This window comes from Microcaecilia unicolor, chromosome 1 (genome assembly GCF_901765095.1).
Source record: "Microcaecilia unicolor chromosome 1, aMicUni1.1, whole genome shotgun sequence".
NCBI lineage: Eukaryota > Metazoa > Chordata > Amphibia > Gymnophiona > Siphonopidae > Microcaecilia > Microcaecilia unicolor.
The window spans coordinates 64,509,540-64,527,402 of NC_044031.1; the positions used below are offsets into that span (position 1 = coordinate 64,509,540).

At 42.0% G+C, this 17,863-nt stretch overlaps 1 protein-coding gene across 1 annotated transcript in view; it reads left to right on the top strand.

The window, feature by feature from the left end:
- LOC115466642 (solute carrier family 22 member 13-like) overlaps positions 1–14,578 on the top strand; it is a 60,467-nt gene extending 45,889 nt beyond the window's left edge. Inside the window, exons 7-10 of the mRNA XM_030198029.1 lie at positions 1,438–1,652; positions 4,780–4,888; positions 11,580–11,789; positions 13,672–14,578. Of these exons, the coding sequence (XP_030053889.1) occupies positions 1,438–1,652; positions 4,780–4,888; positions 11,580–11,789; positions 13,672–13,765 (628 nt within the window). The 3' untranslated portion in view covers positions 13,766–14,578. The remainder of the gene's footprint in view (positions 1–1,437; positions 1,653–4,779; positions 4,889–11,579; positions 11,790–13,671) is intronic.
- Positions 14,579–17,863: the final 3,285 nt, after the last annotated feature.

Consider the following 17,863-nt stretch of genomic DNA (forward strand, 5'->3'; position numbering starts at 1 on the left):
GACCAGGCATAGGCAGTCCTTTATTTCTAATAATCTTTTTGCTATTCTTTTCAATAGCGTTTGCTATTGTTTTGGGAGAAGCAGTGTGATAGGCTCACCTTGTCTCTCTCCTGCGCCGCCACCCCCTGTGTCCGGGCCAGGTAAACATTTCCCTCCTTCCCATGTCTCTCTCCTGCGTCTCCCCCACCTTGCCAGCATCAGGTAAACATGATTTCCCCATGCATCCCTCCATGTACCTTTCAAAGCGATTTTCTCTTGGTGATCACTAACAGCGGCAGTGTTCCACATTCAGCTACTTGTCCTGCTTCGGCCCAGAAGTCCTCCTTTCTCTCTGCTGCACCCCTGCGGAAACAGGAAGTTACAGCAAAGGGGCGGGGCACAGCAAAGAGAAAGAAGGACTCCTGGGCCACTGCAGGACAGGCGGCTAAATGTGAAATGCTGCCTCTCTGTTAGTGCTCCAAAGAGGAAAATCATCTTGGAACAGGTATGGGGGGGTGGGGGGAGAGAAGCTCAGGACAGCTACTGTTGGTGGCTGAGGCAGCAAAGAGAGAGAGGAGAGAGCGAGCAGCTCAAAGTTGGGACAGCTGCAGGTGAAAAAAGGTGCCAGTACACTGTACTGGCACAAAAAAAAAGCCCTGCTTCTAGCCCTCGCAAGTCACTATCTGCAGACTCAACCCCATTTCATTTTGAAGTTTGTCAGACCTTTCTTTGGACTAAGAATTGTCCAGAGGTGGAAAGAGAGCTTTAAAGACCATTTAGGTCACTGTTTGTCTTCTGAGAGTGGTCTATAACATTCAAATAAAGCAACTTGAGACCTACACAGAGTTCTGCACATTATTACGACATACATATGCTGGTTTATTTGCATGGTTCCCTCTAAGTGAGTGGAAGTCTCCCAACTGTTAAGCTCTGGAACTCTTTGCTGGAGGATGTGGTAACAACGGTTAGCTTATCTGGGTTTAAAAAAGGTTTGGACAAGTTCCTGGAGGAAAAGTCCATAGTTTGCTATTGAGACAGACATGGAGAAGCAACTGCTTGCCCCAGGATTGGTAGCATAGAATGTTGCTACTAATTGGGTTTCTGCCAGGTACTTGTGACTTGGCTTGGCCACTGTTTGGAAAGAGGATACTGGGCTAGATGGACCATTGGTCTGACTCAGTAAGGCTACTCTTATGTTCTTATGTAACTGCATTGCTACCAATGTGTGTGTGAGGGGAGGGAGGGGGTAGTGCTTCAATATTGTTTTCAATTGCTGGGGACAAGCAGGTTCCCTGGAGTCCTGCAGAGCTTTTTTGGCCCTCACTATTGAAAATATGATAGTGAAACAGCACACCTCCCCCCCACCACTGGGAAGACAAGGAAGAGGATCCCACTCAGCCTAGAGGGAACATTTGGCCATGCTAATTGTGCTTAACTGCAAGTTTCCTTTGGTTTCAGGTTTGCAAACAGTCTGGTGTACTATGGGCTGAGCCTCAATGTGGGGAGCTTTGGTCTGAATATCTATCTGACGCAACTTGTGTTTGGTGTGGTGGAAGTGCTGGCTCGTATCCAGGCTATGTTCATACTGGGGAGATATGGCAGAAAGAAGTGCCAAACAGCTTGCCTCTTTCTGAGTGGAATTGCATGTTTGATAATAACTGTGATTCCAAAAGGTACTTTATTCTTGACTCATGTGTCATCGATACAGTCTTTTGTCCTTTAATATCATTGCTATATCTGGCTGAAGGCTGGACAATGCTACTCTTCAAATGAGAGCTCATGCAATACCAAAATAGTTTTTCTTTATTTGAGATATTTGTAAGTATTTCCAAACTTTTCCAAGGCCCACATAGAGAGTACTAATTAATTAAATAATACAACACACAAGTAACATATCATAGTAACAGAATTAATGAAGCTGGAAAAGGTCAAATTGATCCATCTGGTCCACTGGCATTTATGGATGCTAGAAATCATTAGGAGAGAGATGATAAATAAAAACGAAAATTCTATAATGCCTCTGTATCGCTCCATGGTGCAACCTCACCTTGAGTATTGCATTCAGTTCTGGTCACTGTATCTCAAAAAAGATATAACAGAATTAGAAAAGGTTCAAAGAAGAGCGACCAAAATGATAAAGGGGGTGGAACACCTCTCATATGAGGAAAGGCTAAAGAGGTTAGGGTTCTTCAACTTGGAAAAGAGATAGCTGAGTGGGGATATGATTGAGATCTACAAAATCCTGAATGGTGTAGAATGAGTGAAGTGATTTGATTTTTTACTTTTTCCAAAAGTGCAAAAGTACAAAGACTAGGGCACACTCAAGGAAGTTATATGGAAATACTTTTAAAACTAATAGGAGGATCTATTTTTTCACTCAACGAATAGTTAAGCTCTGGAACTCTTTGGCAGAGGATTTAGTAACAGTGGTTAGCGTATCTGGGTTTAAAAACAGTTTGGACAAATTCCTGGAGGAAATGTCCATAGTCTGCTATTGAGACAGACATGGGGAAGCTACTGCTTTCTCTCGGAGTGATAGCATGGAATGTTACCACTATTTGGGTTTCTGCCAGGTAATTGTGACCTGGCTTAGCCACTGTTAGGATACTGGGCTATAGTCTGATCCAGAATGGCTATTCTTATGTTCTTTTGAGGCAACAGGAGTTGGATTGTCAGGAGCTAGACCTGAGTAAGAGATTTCGGACTTAGTTCTAGACTCACCAGTTCCAGGAACAGGAGGAGAAAGCAACAGAAAGCAAACATTTCCAAAAGCTATTTGTGCCAGGAAATGGTTTTGTATCAGTAGGGTTTAAGTATGGACATCAATCAGGGATCCATCTTTAAGCCAACAAGTCTTCTCTTCCAAGGCTGAGGGTTGAACCTGTCTCTGATGGTCAAAGATATCTTTATTCAAAACCTTCAGTTGAGTCGAGATGGCTGTGTTTTGGCTAGAGGGCCTGCATCAGGAGTCTCAACATATATTCTGATATAAACGCTGGATAAATATGCAATGCGATAATGAAACACTAATTTATAATCACCAAATTGCCATCCAGTAGCAATGTGGGAGTAAACAATGTAGCACACCATCTTAACTTGTGGTGACCGCCAAAACTATCAGACCAAAAAAGAAATTAGCATGTGGCCATTAATGGGAATACAGGAAAATAGGGTCATTTTACTTCTGCACTAAAAGTGGTCTCAGTGTGTGGGAAAGTCCCATGCTGGGGAAAGCGCTAGCAACTTTTTAGAGCAGCTTAGTAAAAGAGCTCCCTATTTCTGTAAAGACATCATCTTTATTAGCTATGTTGATTCTGTACAGTGTAATACAATCCATTGGGTCACTGATAAAATTGACCACTTAGACCTCTGTTTTCTATCTTTTAACTACTTCCCAATCCATAGTTGGACTTTGTCTCTTATACCGTGACTTTTTAAAATTCTTCAGGAGCTTCTTAATGAAGGAATTTGTCAAATGCTTTCTGAAAATCCTGAAAATCCCATGGGACTCATTTCAAAGCACTTAGACTTAAAGTTTCATAGTTTACTAAGGGGCTGTTTTACTAAGCTGCGGTAAAAAGGGCCCTGCGCTAGTGACAAGGGATGTTTTTGCCTTGCGCTGAGGCCCTTTTCACTACAGTGGCTAAAAAGGCTGTAAATAAATATATCTCTTCATCGGCTTACCCGATTAGCATTTATCTATTTTTGTTTTTAACTACTATTTTTCTTATTCTTATATAGTGGAGGAGTGGCCTAGTGGTTAGGGTGGTGGACTTTGGTCCTGAGGAACTGAGTTTGATTCCCACTTCAGGCACAGGCAGCTCCTTGTGACTCTGGGCAAGTCACTTAACCCTCCATTGCCCCATGTAAGCCACATTGAGCCTGCCATGAGTGGGGTACAAATGTAACAAAAAAAATATATATAGAAATCAGTGATAAGTATTCATCTTTATGTACAAAAAAGAAAAAAGTGGAAAAACACAACTTCAAGAGATCAATCCGAGACAAGGGGTGAGATGCTCCAGGAAAACTTTATTAGGGACCCTACACGGTCCGTGTTTCGGCTTTTAAAAAAGCCTTCATCAGGGGTCGATCAGTAGTTGCACAGAATATACTGACAGACAATGGAGCTCATAAAATGTTGTCTCTGAGTAAAATGAAATAAAAGTATAGCCTCGTACCAACAGGTTCAATTTGAAATACTATTTATTTCATTTTACTCAGAGACAACATTTTATGAGCTCCATTGTCTGTCAGTATATTCTGTGCAACTACTGATCGACCCCTGATGAAGGCTTTTTTAAAAGCCGAAACACGGACCGTGTAGGGTCCCTAATAAAGTTTTCCTGGAGCATCTCACCCCTTGTCTCGGATTGATCTCTTGAAGTTGTGTTTTTCCACTTTTTTCTTTTTTGTTGAACTGTTGTGGAAACTTCGAACCCCTTTTTTGTTTCATCTTTATGTACGTCAGACAGAGGGGTTTTAATGTACGACATGCATGTTTCGCCCAAAGACGAGCTATCTCAAGGACAATCCCCCTCAGCTGCCAATAACGCCAGCTCTGCTTTTACTTTCTGTAACTATTGGGCCAGCAGTAGCTCCAATTGGCATGCGGTAAGCCTGCATTGGGCTGACTGCCGGTTATTAAAAGGGCCCCTGTATAACTTTGTAAGTATAAGTACTTTGAAAAAATGCCTCCACATCATCTTTATTAGCTATGTTGATGTGTATTCTGTACAGTGTGATACCACCCATTTGGCTCACTGTTCATAGACTGCTTTTGTGCTGTTTCTGCTTCAGATTTGCCAGTGGTGACTACAGTGCTTGCTGTCATCGGGAAGCTTTCCAGTGCCTGCTCGTTTTCCATTTCCTACGTGTATGCAGCAGAATTATTCCCCACTGTTGTTAGGTACCAGCGTTTGCGTTCTAATTGTGTTTTATTTAGACATTGTGGGGAGAATTTTATGAGCAACGTAAGCATGTAGAACTGCATTTTACACACTCAGGCAGGCTCTGATGAAATAGCTCAGTGTATGTTGTGTGTGGGAAAGTAGGTGCAGAAAAATCACAGGGCCTGGTTACATTTACACAATGGGGTAGATTCAAGAAAGGGCGCCAAAAGTGAAGCACAAAAAATTGAACGTTAAGTGAATATTCCATAATGGCACCGAATGCTATAAAAACAACACATGACTTGACAACCTTCCGGAAGTTATTGAAGACGCACCTGTTCGAAGAGACTTACAATAAAAATCTTCCTTAATGATTCGATTCCATTCTACATCTAAACCAACTAATACTGATCCCTTCTAATTTGATTATGTTAATCACATTATCACTCTTGGTCATTATATCTTACCTGTTTTATTTTGTGTTATGTAAATAATTCTACAGACCTATCTACCTAATTTCTTACACAGTAATATGTTAAATTAGACCATACCTCTTACTCTGTTTATGATTATACCTTTTGCAACATAGTGTAAGCTACATTGAGCCTGCAAATAGGTGGGAAAATGTGGGGTACAAATGCAGCAAATAAATAAATAAACTTTAGGTGTGAGCCATCATGCTATGTCAAAGGCTAGTCCAAATGCTTACACCTAAATACTATCAGTAGGCATATAGGAGTAGAAAACTATATGGCAATCACTCAGCATATATTATCACATATATTATCACGTGATTTAATACTAGGACAGAGAGGCATCAGATATAAGCAAACAATGAGCTATAGATCTCCTATTCCAGATTCAAGCCCTGGGAATCTTCATTGATCATTTGCCTCAACCATCCACATTTTTACAAGTTATGTATAAAATATAACAAAACTATACTTCGAATCTTCAAAGTCTCTACAGAGAAATAAATAGCGAACACTTGGCTTATCTATACATTGTGAATCACAGCGCTGCATAACCTGCGATTCACAATGTATAGATAAGCTAAGTGGTCGCTATTTGTTTTGATATGATATTTTATATATAACTTGTAAAAATTTGGAAGGTTGAGACAAATGATTGATGGAGATTTCTAGGGTTTGAATCTGGAATAGGAGATCTATAGCGCATTGTTTGTTTATATCTGATGCCTCTCTGTCCTATTATAAAATCATGTGATAATATAAGTCTTTATCAGGTGTTTTTTGCTCAGTGGTTGCCACATTATTTTCTACTCCTAAATGCCTACTGATATTGTTTCTGTGGAGTTGATTTGTTTCCTATACATGTGCCTAAATACTGCCAGCTGTATGTGTAACAGATGGTAGTGCATAAGTGCCTGACACGCCCATGCCCCTCCCATGTTAATGCCCCTTTGGCAGTTACACGATCTAGAACTCAGGTGCTAATTTCAAAGAATAGCGCCTGAGTGGTGCTTCAGGTGTAACTGCAAACTGGTGCCAATTAATGCCACTTCAGGGTCTTTATTGGCAGTTAAAGCCAATTAATGCCCATTTAATTAAGTTAAGCACTATTTTATAACTTGCAAGTGCAATTTTGTGCACTAGTATGTAGAATTAGAGGGAACGTACACACAGTTGTTCCAGGGCCAGAGAACAAGGCTCTTAAGAACTTCTCAAAGCGGCTGAAGGCCTGTGTTAAAGCTGGGGGTGAACACTTTTGAGCATTCACAGTGACTGCAAAACTCTGAGACATTGTTAATTCTATTGTTTGAGTGACGTTATCTTACTGTGTTTTAGGTTGAACATTTTTAACACTCAAGTATCACTAGGTAGTAACGCTAAATTGTCAGTAACATCAACGTAGGTTAAGATAATTACATGTTTTTTAAAATAATAATGTATGATGACTAAAAAAGTACATAATATATCTCATTGAAATGCAAAGTGGCTGCTGAGAAAGCAGCACAAAAATTCTAGGAGGTAACTTTTTTTTTTTTGCCTCACTCAGTATATGTGTGCACATAAATTACACATGAACACATGCATATAAATTGACTCTGCTTGTGCTCTGCCCAAACCTCATGGCTACAATTTGGCTAACCAAAAGATCATTGAGACCCGCATTTTACAAAGCTGTGGTAGTGGCTTGTGGTGCGATAATGCCGACACAGCCTATTCACTTTGAATGGGCTGTGTCGGCATTGCCCTGTAGTAGCCACTTGCATGGCTTTGTAAAAGGGGGTCTGAATGAAGATCAAGAGACTCAGATCATCATAAAAACACCTACACCCAAGTCACAAAACAGTATGCATGTTCTTGTTATTGTACATACTTTTCCACGGGGGAGGGGGATAATTTTATCAGGGTATTTTATGTGTCTATGTTGTCATGTGCATGTGAAAATGCCTACAAAAATTACAGGGTAAATTTTAGCCAGCTATCTTTAACCACACCTGATGACTAAATGTACCTAAATCTCGCCAGACAAAATGGGGGTAATTATATTCTTTTCACACATAAAAGGGTTCTCATACCCTGTGGAGTACACATATAAAAGAACATGTGGTGAAAAAATAGTATGTTCGATGCACGTGTACATGTGTTCTTGGGTAAAGTCACAAAGTACTTGTTGGTTTTAAAATAAAATACACATGGAGGGGCATAATCGAACGGGGCGCCCAACTTTTCCTGAGGATATCCCCGCGAAGGGGCAGGGAAACCCGTATTATTGAAACAAGATGGGCGGCCATCTTTCGTTTCGATAATATGGTTGGGAATGCCCAAATCTCAACATTTAGGTCGACCTTAGAGATGGTCGCCCTTTGAGATGGTCGTCCCCGATTTTCGGCAATAATGGAAACCGAGGATGCCCATCTCAGAAAAGACCAAATGCAAGCCCTTTGGTCGTGGAAGGAGCCAGCATTCGTAGTGCACTGGTCCTCCTCACATGCTAGGACACCAACCGGGCAACGTAGGGGGCACTGCAGTGGACTTCAGAAAAAGCTCCCAGGTGCATAGCTCCCTTACCTTGTGTGCTGAGCCCCCCCAAAACCCACTCCCCACAACTGTACACCACTACCATAGCCCTTAGGGATGAAGGGGGGCACCTAGATGTGGGTACAGTGGGTTTGTGGTGGGTTTTGGAGGGCTCACATTTACCAGTGCTAAAGTTTGAGTGCTAAAGTTTGAGTGGGTATACTTGAGTTACCACCACAAGTATAACAGGTGGGGGGGGGGGGGGGGGGAATGGGCCTGGGTCCACCTGCCTGAAGTGCACTGCAATACCCACTAAAACTGCTCCAGGGACCTGCATACTGCTGTCATGGAGCTGGGTATGATATTTGAGGCTGGCATAGAGGCTGGAAAAATATTTTAAAATGTTTTTTTTTAGGGTGGGATGGGTTAGTGACCACTGAGGGAGTAAGGGGAGGTCATCCCCGATTCCCTCTGGTGGTCATCTGGTCATTTAGGGCAATTTTTGTGGCTTGGACGAAAAAAAAAAGGACCAAGTAAAGTCGGCCAAGTGTTTGTCAGGGACGCCCTTCTTTTTTCCATTATCGGCCGAGGACGCCCATGTGTTAAGCATGCCCCAGTCCCGCCTTCACTATGCTTCTGACACGCCCCCGTGAACTTTGGTCGACCCTGCGACGGAAAGTAGTTGAGGACACCCAAAATCGGCTTTTGATTATGCCGATTTGGGCAACCCTGGGAGAAGGACGCCCATCTACCAATTTGTGTCGAAAGACGGGTGCCCTTCTTTTTTGAAAATAAGCCTGATGGTCTCACAGATTGTACGCACGCAAATCTATACCAGATCCCAAGCTGATGTAAATGTCTACGGCTTCAATCTAGCCGTGATTTCTGTTTGTTTAATCTTAGCATTTTATGAAGTCACACAGGTATCTGTATAAAATTTACCCTCTTAATTTAGGTAATGTGTTATATGATTACCCTCAGACTGCATGTAAAATCTCTGGACACATGCAGCATTAAGAAACACAGTCAAGTTGAACCAGTGGCATAGGCACGAGTAGGCCCCAGGGGGCACAGACTCACCCACTTGGAAATCATGTCCACCCAGAAGTGGCACAGCTGTGATGCGACTGGCAGGGATCCCCAAGCTCTGCCAACTGAAGACTCCCAGCATCTTCCCCTCTCCCAGGCGATCAGGGGTCTCTTAACTCCCTCAACCTCCTAGTACTTTTTAAATCCTTCAGTTCTTCACTGGCAGTGAGCCGCTGCTCATGCTGGCTCTGAGCCTTCCCTCTGATGCAACTTCCTGTGTCAGAGGAAAGGTTCAGGGTCATGCGAGCAGCAATACGAGTTGCTGCTCACTGGTGGTGAAGAATTAAAGAACATAAAAAGGTACCGGGGTGGGGGAATGGAGATAAGTGACCCCCCCGATTGCCTGGGGGAAGGGAAAGATCCTGGGCAGGGAGCGGGGTTTTCATGCTCACCCACTTTTGGCTCAGGCCCGCCCAAAATTGGGTGTCTGGCTATACCCTTGGTGCTTTTTTGACTTGAACTCATTATAAAACACAAGTGCAAAGCTGGTTTGGCATGCTGAAACTTAGGCGCAACCACATATGATAGGTCAGTGGCTGGGGTAAGTTGCTGTACCTAAGTGTGCCTTGCAGCGCATACAACTGATAGTATTCTATACATTGTGCACATAGCTTGGCAACATGCCCACGACAAGATCATGCTCTGTCCATGGTTATGACCCACTCTTAAGTATGTGCTATTTGAGTTGTGTGCCAATGTTATAGAATAGTGCAAGCCCTTATACGTGTAACTGCCAATTAATAGCGCCAATCCCATGCATAGGTGCCCCCATTCTCTAAGCTTTGGTGCACAATTGGCACTTTGCTTTAGATGTGCCTTACAGAACTGTTATTTTAGTTGAAAGTTGGTGTCTAACTGAAGTACCGATTAGCTACCTAAATTTAGGAGTGCACTTTTTTTTTTTTAAATATGAGCCTCATGAAAAACAGCAAAAACAGTAATAATAAATATGCTAAAGAAAAATGAGCAGAAATAGTGGATTGATTTATTTATTTAACACATTTATACCCCACATTTTCCCACTTAGTTGCAGGCTCAATGTGGCTTACACAATGTCGAAAAATTAAAATGTAAATAGACAATAAGAGCACAGGTACAAATCAAAGTAGGGTATACACAAAAAGTAGCACATATGAGTTATCTTGTTGGGCAGACTGGATGGACCGTGCAGGTCTTTTTCTGCCGTCATCTACTATGTTACTATGTTATATTACTATAATAGTAATCCTGTAAGTAACTTGAATATAAAGCAACAGATGTAATAAAAAAGTACAGTAATGGTCCATGAATTTTGCTATATCATATGAAGTAGTAAATTAAGTTGGGTCTGAGGGGTAAGCCTTCTTAAACAGTGTGGTTTTCAGTGACTTCCTGAAGTTGAGATGGTTATGAATTGATCTGACGGTTTTAGGTAACGCATTCCATAGTTTTGTACCTATATAAGAAAAGCTGGATGCATAGGTTGACTTGTATTTAAGTCCATTGCATTCTGGATAATGTAAGTTTAAATAGGATCGGGAGGAGCTGATACTATTTCTAGGTGGTAAATTTATCAGATTCAACATGTATCCAGGAACTTCTCCAGATATAATCCTATGGACCAGGGTGCAGGCTTTGAAGGCTGTGCGTTCCTTGATGGGAAGCCAGTGCAGTTTTTCACGCAGGGGTTTGGCAGATTCAAACTTTGATTTACCAAAGATCAGTCTCGCAGCTGGGCGGTCTGGAGTTTCTTAATTAATTGTTCCTTGCAACCTGCATAGATTCCGTTGCAGTAATCTAAATGGCTCAGCACCATTGATCGCATTAAATTGCGGAATACATCTCGTGGGAAGAAAGGTTTTAAACGTTTAAGTTTCCACATTGAGTGAAACATTTTCTTTGTGGTAGAATTTACCTGGTTCTCCAGTGTCAGGTTCCGATCAACTGTAACTCCAAGTAGTTTTTGGCTATCCGAAATAGGCAGGGGATGGTTTGGGAGGTTTAATGTTGTAGGTTTAAATTTATTGTGTTTTGATGATAAGATGAGGCAATGAGTCTTTTCCGAGTTCAAATTGATGAAGGGGCCCTTTTACAAAGAGCTTGCCAGGTGCCAATTCAGGAACTACTGCTGGGCAACTGCAGGAGCCCGGCAGTAGTTCCTGCGCCCATTGCATGCTATTTCCGGCACTTCAAAAATTAATTTAATTTTGTAGTGCCGGGTTAGCATGGGAGCCCTTACAGTTATCTAAATAGGTGGCGGTAAGGGCTTCCCCTGGAAATGGCCATGCGTCAATCCTTGTGATTAGCACACGGTCATTTCTTTTTTTTTTTTTTTAAGGAAAAATGTACCTTTTACCCTCTGTGATAAAAGGGGGCCTCAGCGTTTGACAAATCCATGCGCCAATGCCACCACAGGCCCCCCTTTACTGCAGCTTGGTAAAAAGAGCTGTAAGGGACAGAAAAACAAGAAATTAAAAAAAAAATGAAGAAAAACATCTATATATAAAAGAAAAGTTTGTAAAAATGGGCAACTTTATTATAAAGTGCTACAATAGTGTCTTCACATTACTTTGATTCTCCTGGGTGATGAGAAGCTAAAATCCGAGCTGTACTTTTCTATGTATTTACGACCAATGTGTTGGTTACTCCCCAGGCAGAATGGAGTGGGGCTGAGTTCAGTGTCGGCACGATTCGGTGGCATCACTGCCCCTTTGATTAACCTCTTGTGCATTTACCACTATGCTATTCCCATGGCAATATATGGAAGTTCTCCAGTTATCGCTGCTGCCCTCTGTTTCCTGCTCCCGGAAACACACAACAAGGAACTTCAAGACCGCACGGAAGAGGCTGGTGTAATACAAAGGTGAGTCCAAATGATGACATGCCAACCAGTTTAATTTTGCTGTCATAATTTTCTGTTCTACATTTATCATAAAGATGACGTGCTTATGTGGCAGGACACCACAATGGGGGGGGAGGGGGGATTCTATATATGGCACCTAAAAAAAAAGTCCATGTGGAAAACATTTCCGCCTAAGCATATTCTATAATCAGCGCCTAGATTTAGGCGCGGTATATAGAATACGCTTAGTTGACACCCATGCGCCTAAATCTATGCACCTCCATTTACACCAACATAAACATGATGTAAATCCCGGCACGTAGATTTAGGCGCAGAGGGCCATATTCTAAAATAGTGCACATAAAGGAGCCCGTAAAATGCCCATTTCCCCGCCCATAACCATGCCCCTTTCTGCCTGCGCGCATTAAAATTTAGGCGCTGTGCACAACAGAATACACTTAGCGACTTGCGCTCATAAATTTTAATTGTCAATTAGTACTCATTATTGATTGTTACGTTCTGTTAACAACGCTGATTGGCTTGTTAGGCCAATTAAGTTACGTGTGTTGTTATAAAATACCCTTGGATTTCGGTGTGGAATGCTAGGCGTGCTATATAGAATCTGGGGGAATGTGCCGTCCTGTGCAGTTGCAGGTCCCTGCTCCAGAGTAGTGTCATGCACAACTAATGAAGGGATGATCTATCCTAGGGATGCAGCCCAATAGCGGTAGATCCAAAAGAAAAGCAGGGAAGTATAAAAAATATGAATCTAGGAAGGAGTCTTCATCTTCCTCCCTTAAATGGGGCCAGCTCAGAAAGAGGAGGGGGTTTTCTTTCTTCCTTCTTGAAAAGAAACATAGTCCACAGAATTGTGGGTTTCTTTTCCTGGGGCCCATCAAGACTTAAGACTCTTAAAACTTAAGAGGTTAAGGAGTCTAGGTGAAGCTGGGATTTATCCAGTTAGCGGAGATTTTCATTGACAAGGTAAGACCTGAATATTCAATGCCGCTGCCTGGATTAGGTCCAGCATTAAACATCTGGGTCAGATTCAGCTCAGGGCAGTCAGAATCTCTGGGCTGGTGTTGTGTTCTGACTTCCCAAAGATACTCGGTGTTCCTTTCTTCCAACGCATGATCTCTGCTCCTTTCTTGTCTCTCATTGAACTCCTCATTCAAAGCACTGGATGGGCAACTTTCTCCGTTCTCTCTAACATATGAGCATCTAGATGGCTACCTGATCTCCTTTTTCTTTCTCCCCAAAACTGTTTGATCACTGCCTAAGACCTTAGTTCCACTTAGCACATGAGCAGGGTTTTCTTCCCTTGAGCGTGAAACTAGGAGTAAGATGTTGACTCCGTCAGTAGGGAAAAACTATTAACACAGGAACTGCCAACTAGTGAAAAAGCAACACCCACCCACCCAGAGGCAATCTGTGTTCCACGACCAGTGATCCACTGCAAAACCTAGAGAATGATGGCTGACTTCTCCTCTCCAAGTTCCTCTCTGACTATAACTTTACCCAGAATCTCCATGGATCAATGTATTAAATGCAGGATTGTACCACTGAGACCGTTCCTATGGGGAAGGACATAGCAAATGGTTCAATCCATACAATACACTTTCCAACTCCATGGGAGGAGCATAGTCAGTAATAAGGGATCCATAGGGCCTTGTTAAATAAAGTTCTTTCAGTAATACGTTTTCATGTATTTTCCCATTTGTATACACAATGCTTGCTAAAAATAATTCATGTAGTTAAATGCAGAGGGCTGGGCTGTATATTTTACAGACAAATTAGTCTCAGTATGGAAAACGTTTGTTTCAGCTTCCTGTTACTAGTTGTTTCTTTCCTCTCATTTGCTTTCCTGTGTTGCATGTTACCTTTTCTGTGTATTTTTCTGTAGGTCTGATGAAGCTGTTAATGGAAATCTAATGGGAGGAAATACAGAACAGAGAGACGATCCAGCTGCAAAACACATAGAGAGTACTATCTTATAACAACTGGTGGAGAAGAAGTGAAACCTTATATGCAGTTAATAAAAAAATGTAATGTCATTTCAGATACATCTCAGATGTTAGGGTTCAATGTCTGATCTTTCCCACCTTCTCCAACTAGGATCTCATGTATGGCACACTCTAGCTATGAATAGCACGGGCAGTTACGACTTTCTTCTACTCGCTCCTTGATGCAAGTTGACAAATTAATCATGGGTGAAAATAAAAGGCAGCAGCTTTTTTTTAGAAATTAAAGTGATGTAACCTTTGGACTGTAGCAAAGATTTACCTGTCTGATGGTTGAAGGGGATGCCGGGACACCAGGGTCAGGGCAGTTGACATTAAGGCCATGTTGCTGTGTGTCTTAGGAACTGCTCCATTTTTGGGTGCTGGGTATGACTAGGCTTTCCTTCAAAAAGGGTATTATCAGGGCATATGACTGAGTCCACTGCCCCCTAATACATTAAGAGTCTAGTGGTCCAGGCCATCTTTCAGTCATGATGTTTTCAGTAGGGGGTGGGGAAAATGGAGCCAAAGCAGGCAAGGTACAGAAGTCTGACTATAGGGGATTTGGCTCATGCGTTTTCAGTAGTAGCTCAAAGTGAATTACAGGTATAGTAGATATATTTTTGTCTGTGGAGGGCTTCCAATGTAAGTTTGTATCTGAGATGGCAGCAACAAAGAGCAGATCAATAAAGGAAGTGTGCCACTGAGAAGCAGCAGAGCAAGCAGCTTGTCCATCACCAGATGGCCTAGTGGTTAGAGTGGTGGACTTTGGTCCTGGGGAACTGGGTTCAATTCTCACTGCAGGCACAGGCAGCTCCTTGTGACTCTGGGCAAGTCACTTAACCCTCCATTGCCCCAGGTACAAATAAGTACCTAAGCCGCATTGAGCCTGCCATGAGTGGGAAAGCGTGGGGTACAAAAAAAAAAAAAAAGCCTGACATGGCCATGATTTGCCCTCCTGCTTTTCCCAGTTCACAACCCATTGGAAATAGCCATTAGGCTATTCCTCCACTTTATAAGAACTGTCATACTGGGTCAGACCAAAGCTTCATGAAGCCTAGTGTCCTGTTTCCAGCAATGACCAATCCAGGTCAGAAATGCCTAGCAGGATCCCAAAAAGTAGATAGCTTCTATGCTGCTTATTCTTAGGGACAGGTGTGACTTACCCCAAGGCTACTTTGTTTGTAGACCTTTTTTTTCTAGGAGCTTGCCCATACCTTTTTGGAATCCAGCTAGTCTATCGCTTTTGCTACATCCCTTAGCAGCAAACTCCAAAGTTGAATTTTGTGTTGCATTAGAAGATGTACAACTTGTAACTTCATGGTGGTCTTCTGCTCCCTGTACTTTTTCAAAGAGTAAACAACTGATTCATGTTTACCCATCCTAAAGTCTGGATGATGGTATCTCACCACAGACAGAAATATAGAAACATAAATAATGGCAGATAAAGACCATATGGCCTATCCAGTCTGCCCATCCATACCATCTACTATCCCTTACTCTCCCTTAGAGATCCTATGTGCTTGTCCCAAGCTTTCTTGAATTCAGATAGTTTTTTTTGTCTCCACTAGGAGGTCATTCCATGAATTCATGCATACTTACAGGATTGCTATGGGAAGTGTAATCATGACTGTTGAATTTAAACGATTGTTGAGTTTCATTATCTATTTGAAAGGGGCACAAGGATATCTTTGCACTTGCCCTGATCAAGGGGCAGCAGAAATAGCTGTCCGTTGGAGTTGCACTGGAGTTTTAGCTGATGGGTCAACTTCTACCTCCAACTCTTCCCATGGCTCCATTTGGCCCTGGGAGCCTCAATAGAAGTTTTCCCATCCAAGCTCAAATTTCAGGGCTAAGATGAAATAGCCAATGAAACAAAGAGAAAAGCGTGAGGCATTCATGCCACATTATTCTGTGTGTGAGTGACTAGGCCCAGACATGAGCCTTGAAATAACTTCTCAAAAGAAAAACAACCAGAGCATTTACCGTAAGAAAAATGTATTTATAGCAAAGAATAAGAACTTGATAGCAGGTTCACAACAGACTGCAGTATGTTTCTATCTCTGTCACTTCCGCACATATGTACATGAGGGTGCTGTCTGTTAAAACCATGAAGTTGGGAATCCCCATTCTAGTTAATAAAAACCCTTTATATAGCTCCACAGAAAGTAATGTAACTGTAACACAATTTAATCTGTCTGCTGGGACCAGCCTAGTGAACTTTGGAGGATGGCATCACATTCATAATAGCATTTTATATTATATTTTTTACATCTGTACCCTGTGCTTTTCCCACTCATGGCAGGCTCTATGCGGTGGGCAATGGAGGGTTAAGTGACTTGCCCAGAGTCACAAGGAGCTGCCTGTGCTGGGAATCAAACTCAGTTCCTCAGGACCAAAGTCCACCACCCTAACCACTAGGCCACTCCTCCACTCCTCTTATGTGTGATAAGAGTCTGTTTATAGTAACATAATAGATGACGGCAGATAAAGACCTGAAAGGTCCATCCAGTTTGCCCAACAGACACACTCATTATCAATTGATGATTAATTCAACAATGCATGTTGTATGAAAATGCTTCATTCTGGTCTTTGTCAGTTTCTGGACACAGACTGTAGAAGTCCGCCCGGCATTGTCCTTATATGCACTGATGTTTTCTGTATGTTACATCGAGTAAACAAAATAAACCTTCTTCTCTTGTGGGATGGTAATTGTGGAATTTGAGCTTAAACAAACTTTTAATTAGGCAATATGGTTTGGCGTTCTGGAGTTTGTGCAGCATGTTTGTTGAAAAACCAAGAGTGAATGTTTGCGATGGGGGTCACAGGTTGCAAAGGTCTAATCAAATGAAACGTTTTCTCTGCAAGTAGTTGGCAGTGATTATCCCCTAAAAGTACTATTTAATTTGGAGTTTAAGTGCCCTGCAAAGTAACTTGATTGAAACTGGCCAGAACATGATTTCTGAACCCACTCATTAAGCCTGGTAATAGGAAACATATTTATGTTCTTAAACTAGAAAGCTTTCTTTTCAGGATGGCTTTTCTCATTCTGAGGCCAATTCTCAAAACCTAACGCTGCTGCTAGAGGCGATTTGTGCCGGACTAGCGCTGGTGCTAGTGAGTGCAGAATGCTTGGAGGGCTCGAGCACGGGAAACAGTGTGAATGCGAAAGATTAGCGCAAATAGTATGATAATGTAATTAATAGGCCATTTCCTAGTCCCTCCCAATACTCAAAGAACAGAGCACAAAAAAAAGCTGCCAGCTCAGAGCAGGCGTTAGGGTGTTTGAAGAGAAGATTTCCCACCATTCACTCTGTAAAATCTGCCAGTTTTTATTTGGAATACTCAATATCTTCGGCACTAAAATTGTCTCTTAAAGGAGGGGGTAAAGTATTTATCAATAGGAACACCCAGCTCCCATCATCACCTCTTCTTTTCAAAAACCTCTACTAATTAATTCTATCGGATCTGTCAGATGTGCATGCTGCTACCACCACATTGGCAATTCACTTAAGCCAAACATTGATCAGGGTGGGCATGTAGTCATCATAGATCCGGTATTTACATTTTATATTTTTTGTGTGTTTTTTTCATTACATTTCATTTATATTATTGTGACCAATTTCCCGAAGAGATATGTATAAAAAGTACTTAGCTTAATATAATTTTCATTAGGAGTTTTCCAATAATACACTCCATGATCATTAAGGAGACGTATCACGCCGACATGAATCCATGTTTCGCCATAGGCTGTGTCAAGGTCCGTCTCCAAACAAGTTCCCTTCGTCGCATAAGAAAGCCTGTGCAAGCCCCTAAACGCTGGCAGTGCGAGTCAGAGCAAACCTGAAACTGAAAGCACACATTGGTGCCTGTTGTTTTCAGGTGAAAAGTTTTTTTTTTGAAAAGCTTATATTTAAAGGCGCAGAGGAACAGCGCCAATGTGTGCTTCACTTCTGGGTTTGTATGGGCATGCGCACAAGAGTTGTGCTTAACGGCGAAACTATTGTGCACATGCACCAAGCATGTTCCTCCCCCTTAACTTCCCAATGCTAACAGTGTGTATATAATTTGCATGCTGTTAGTGTTGAGCACTGG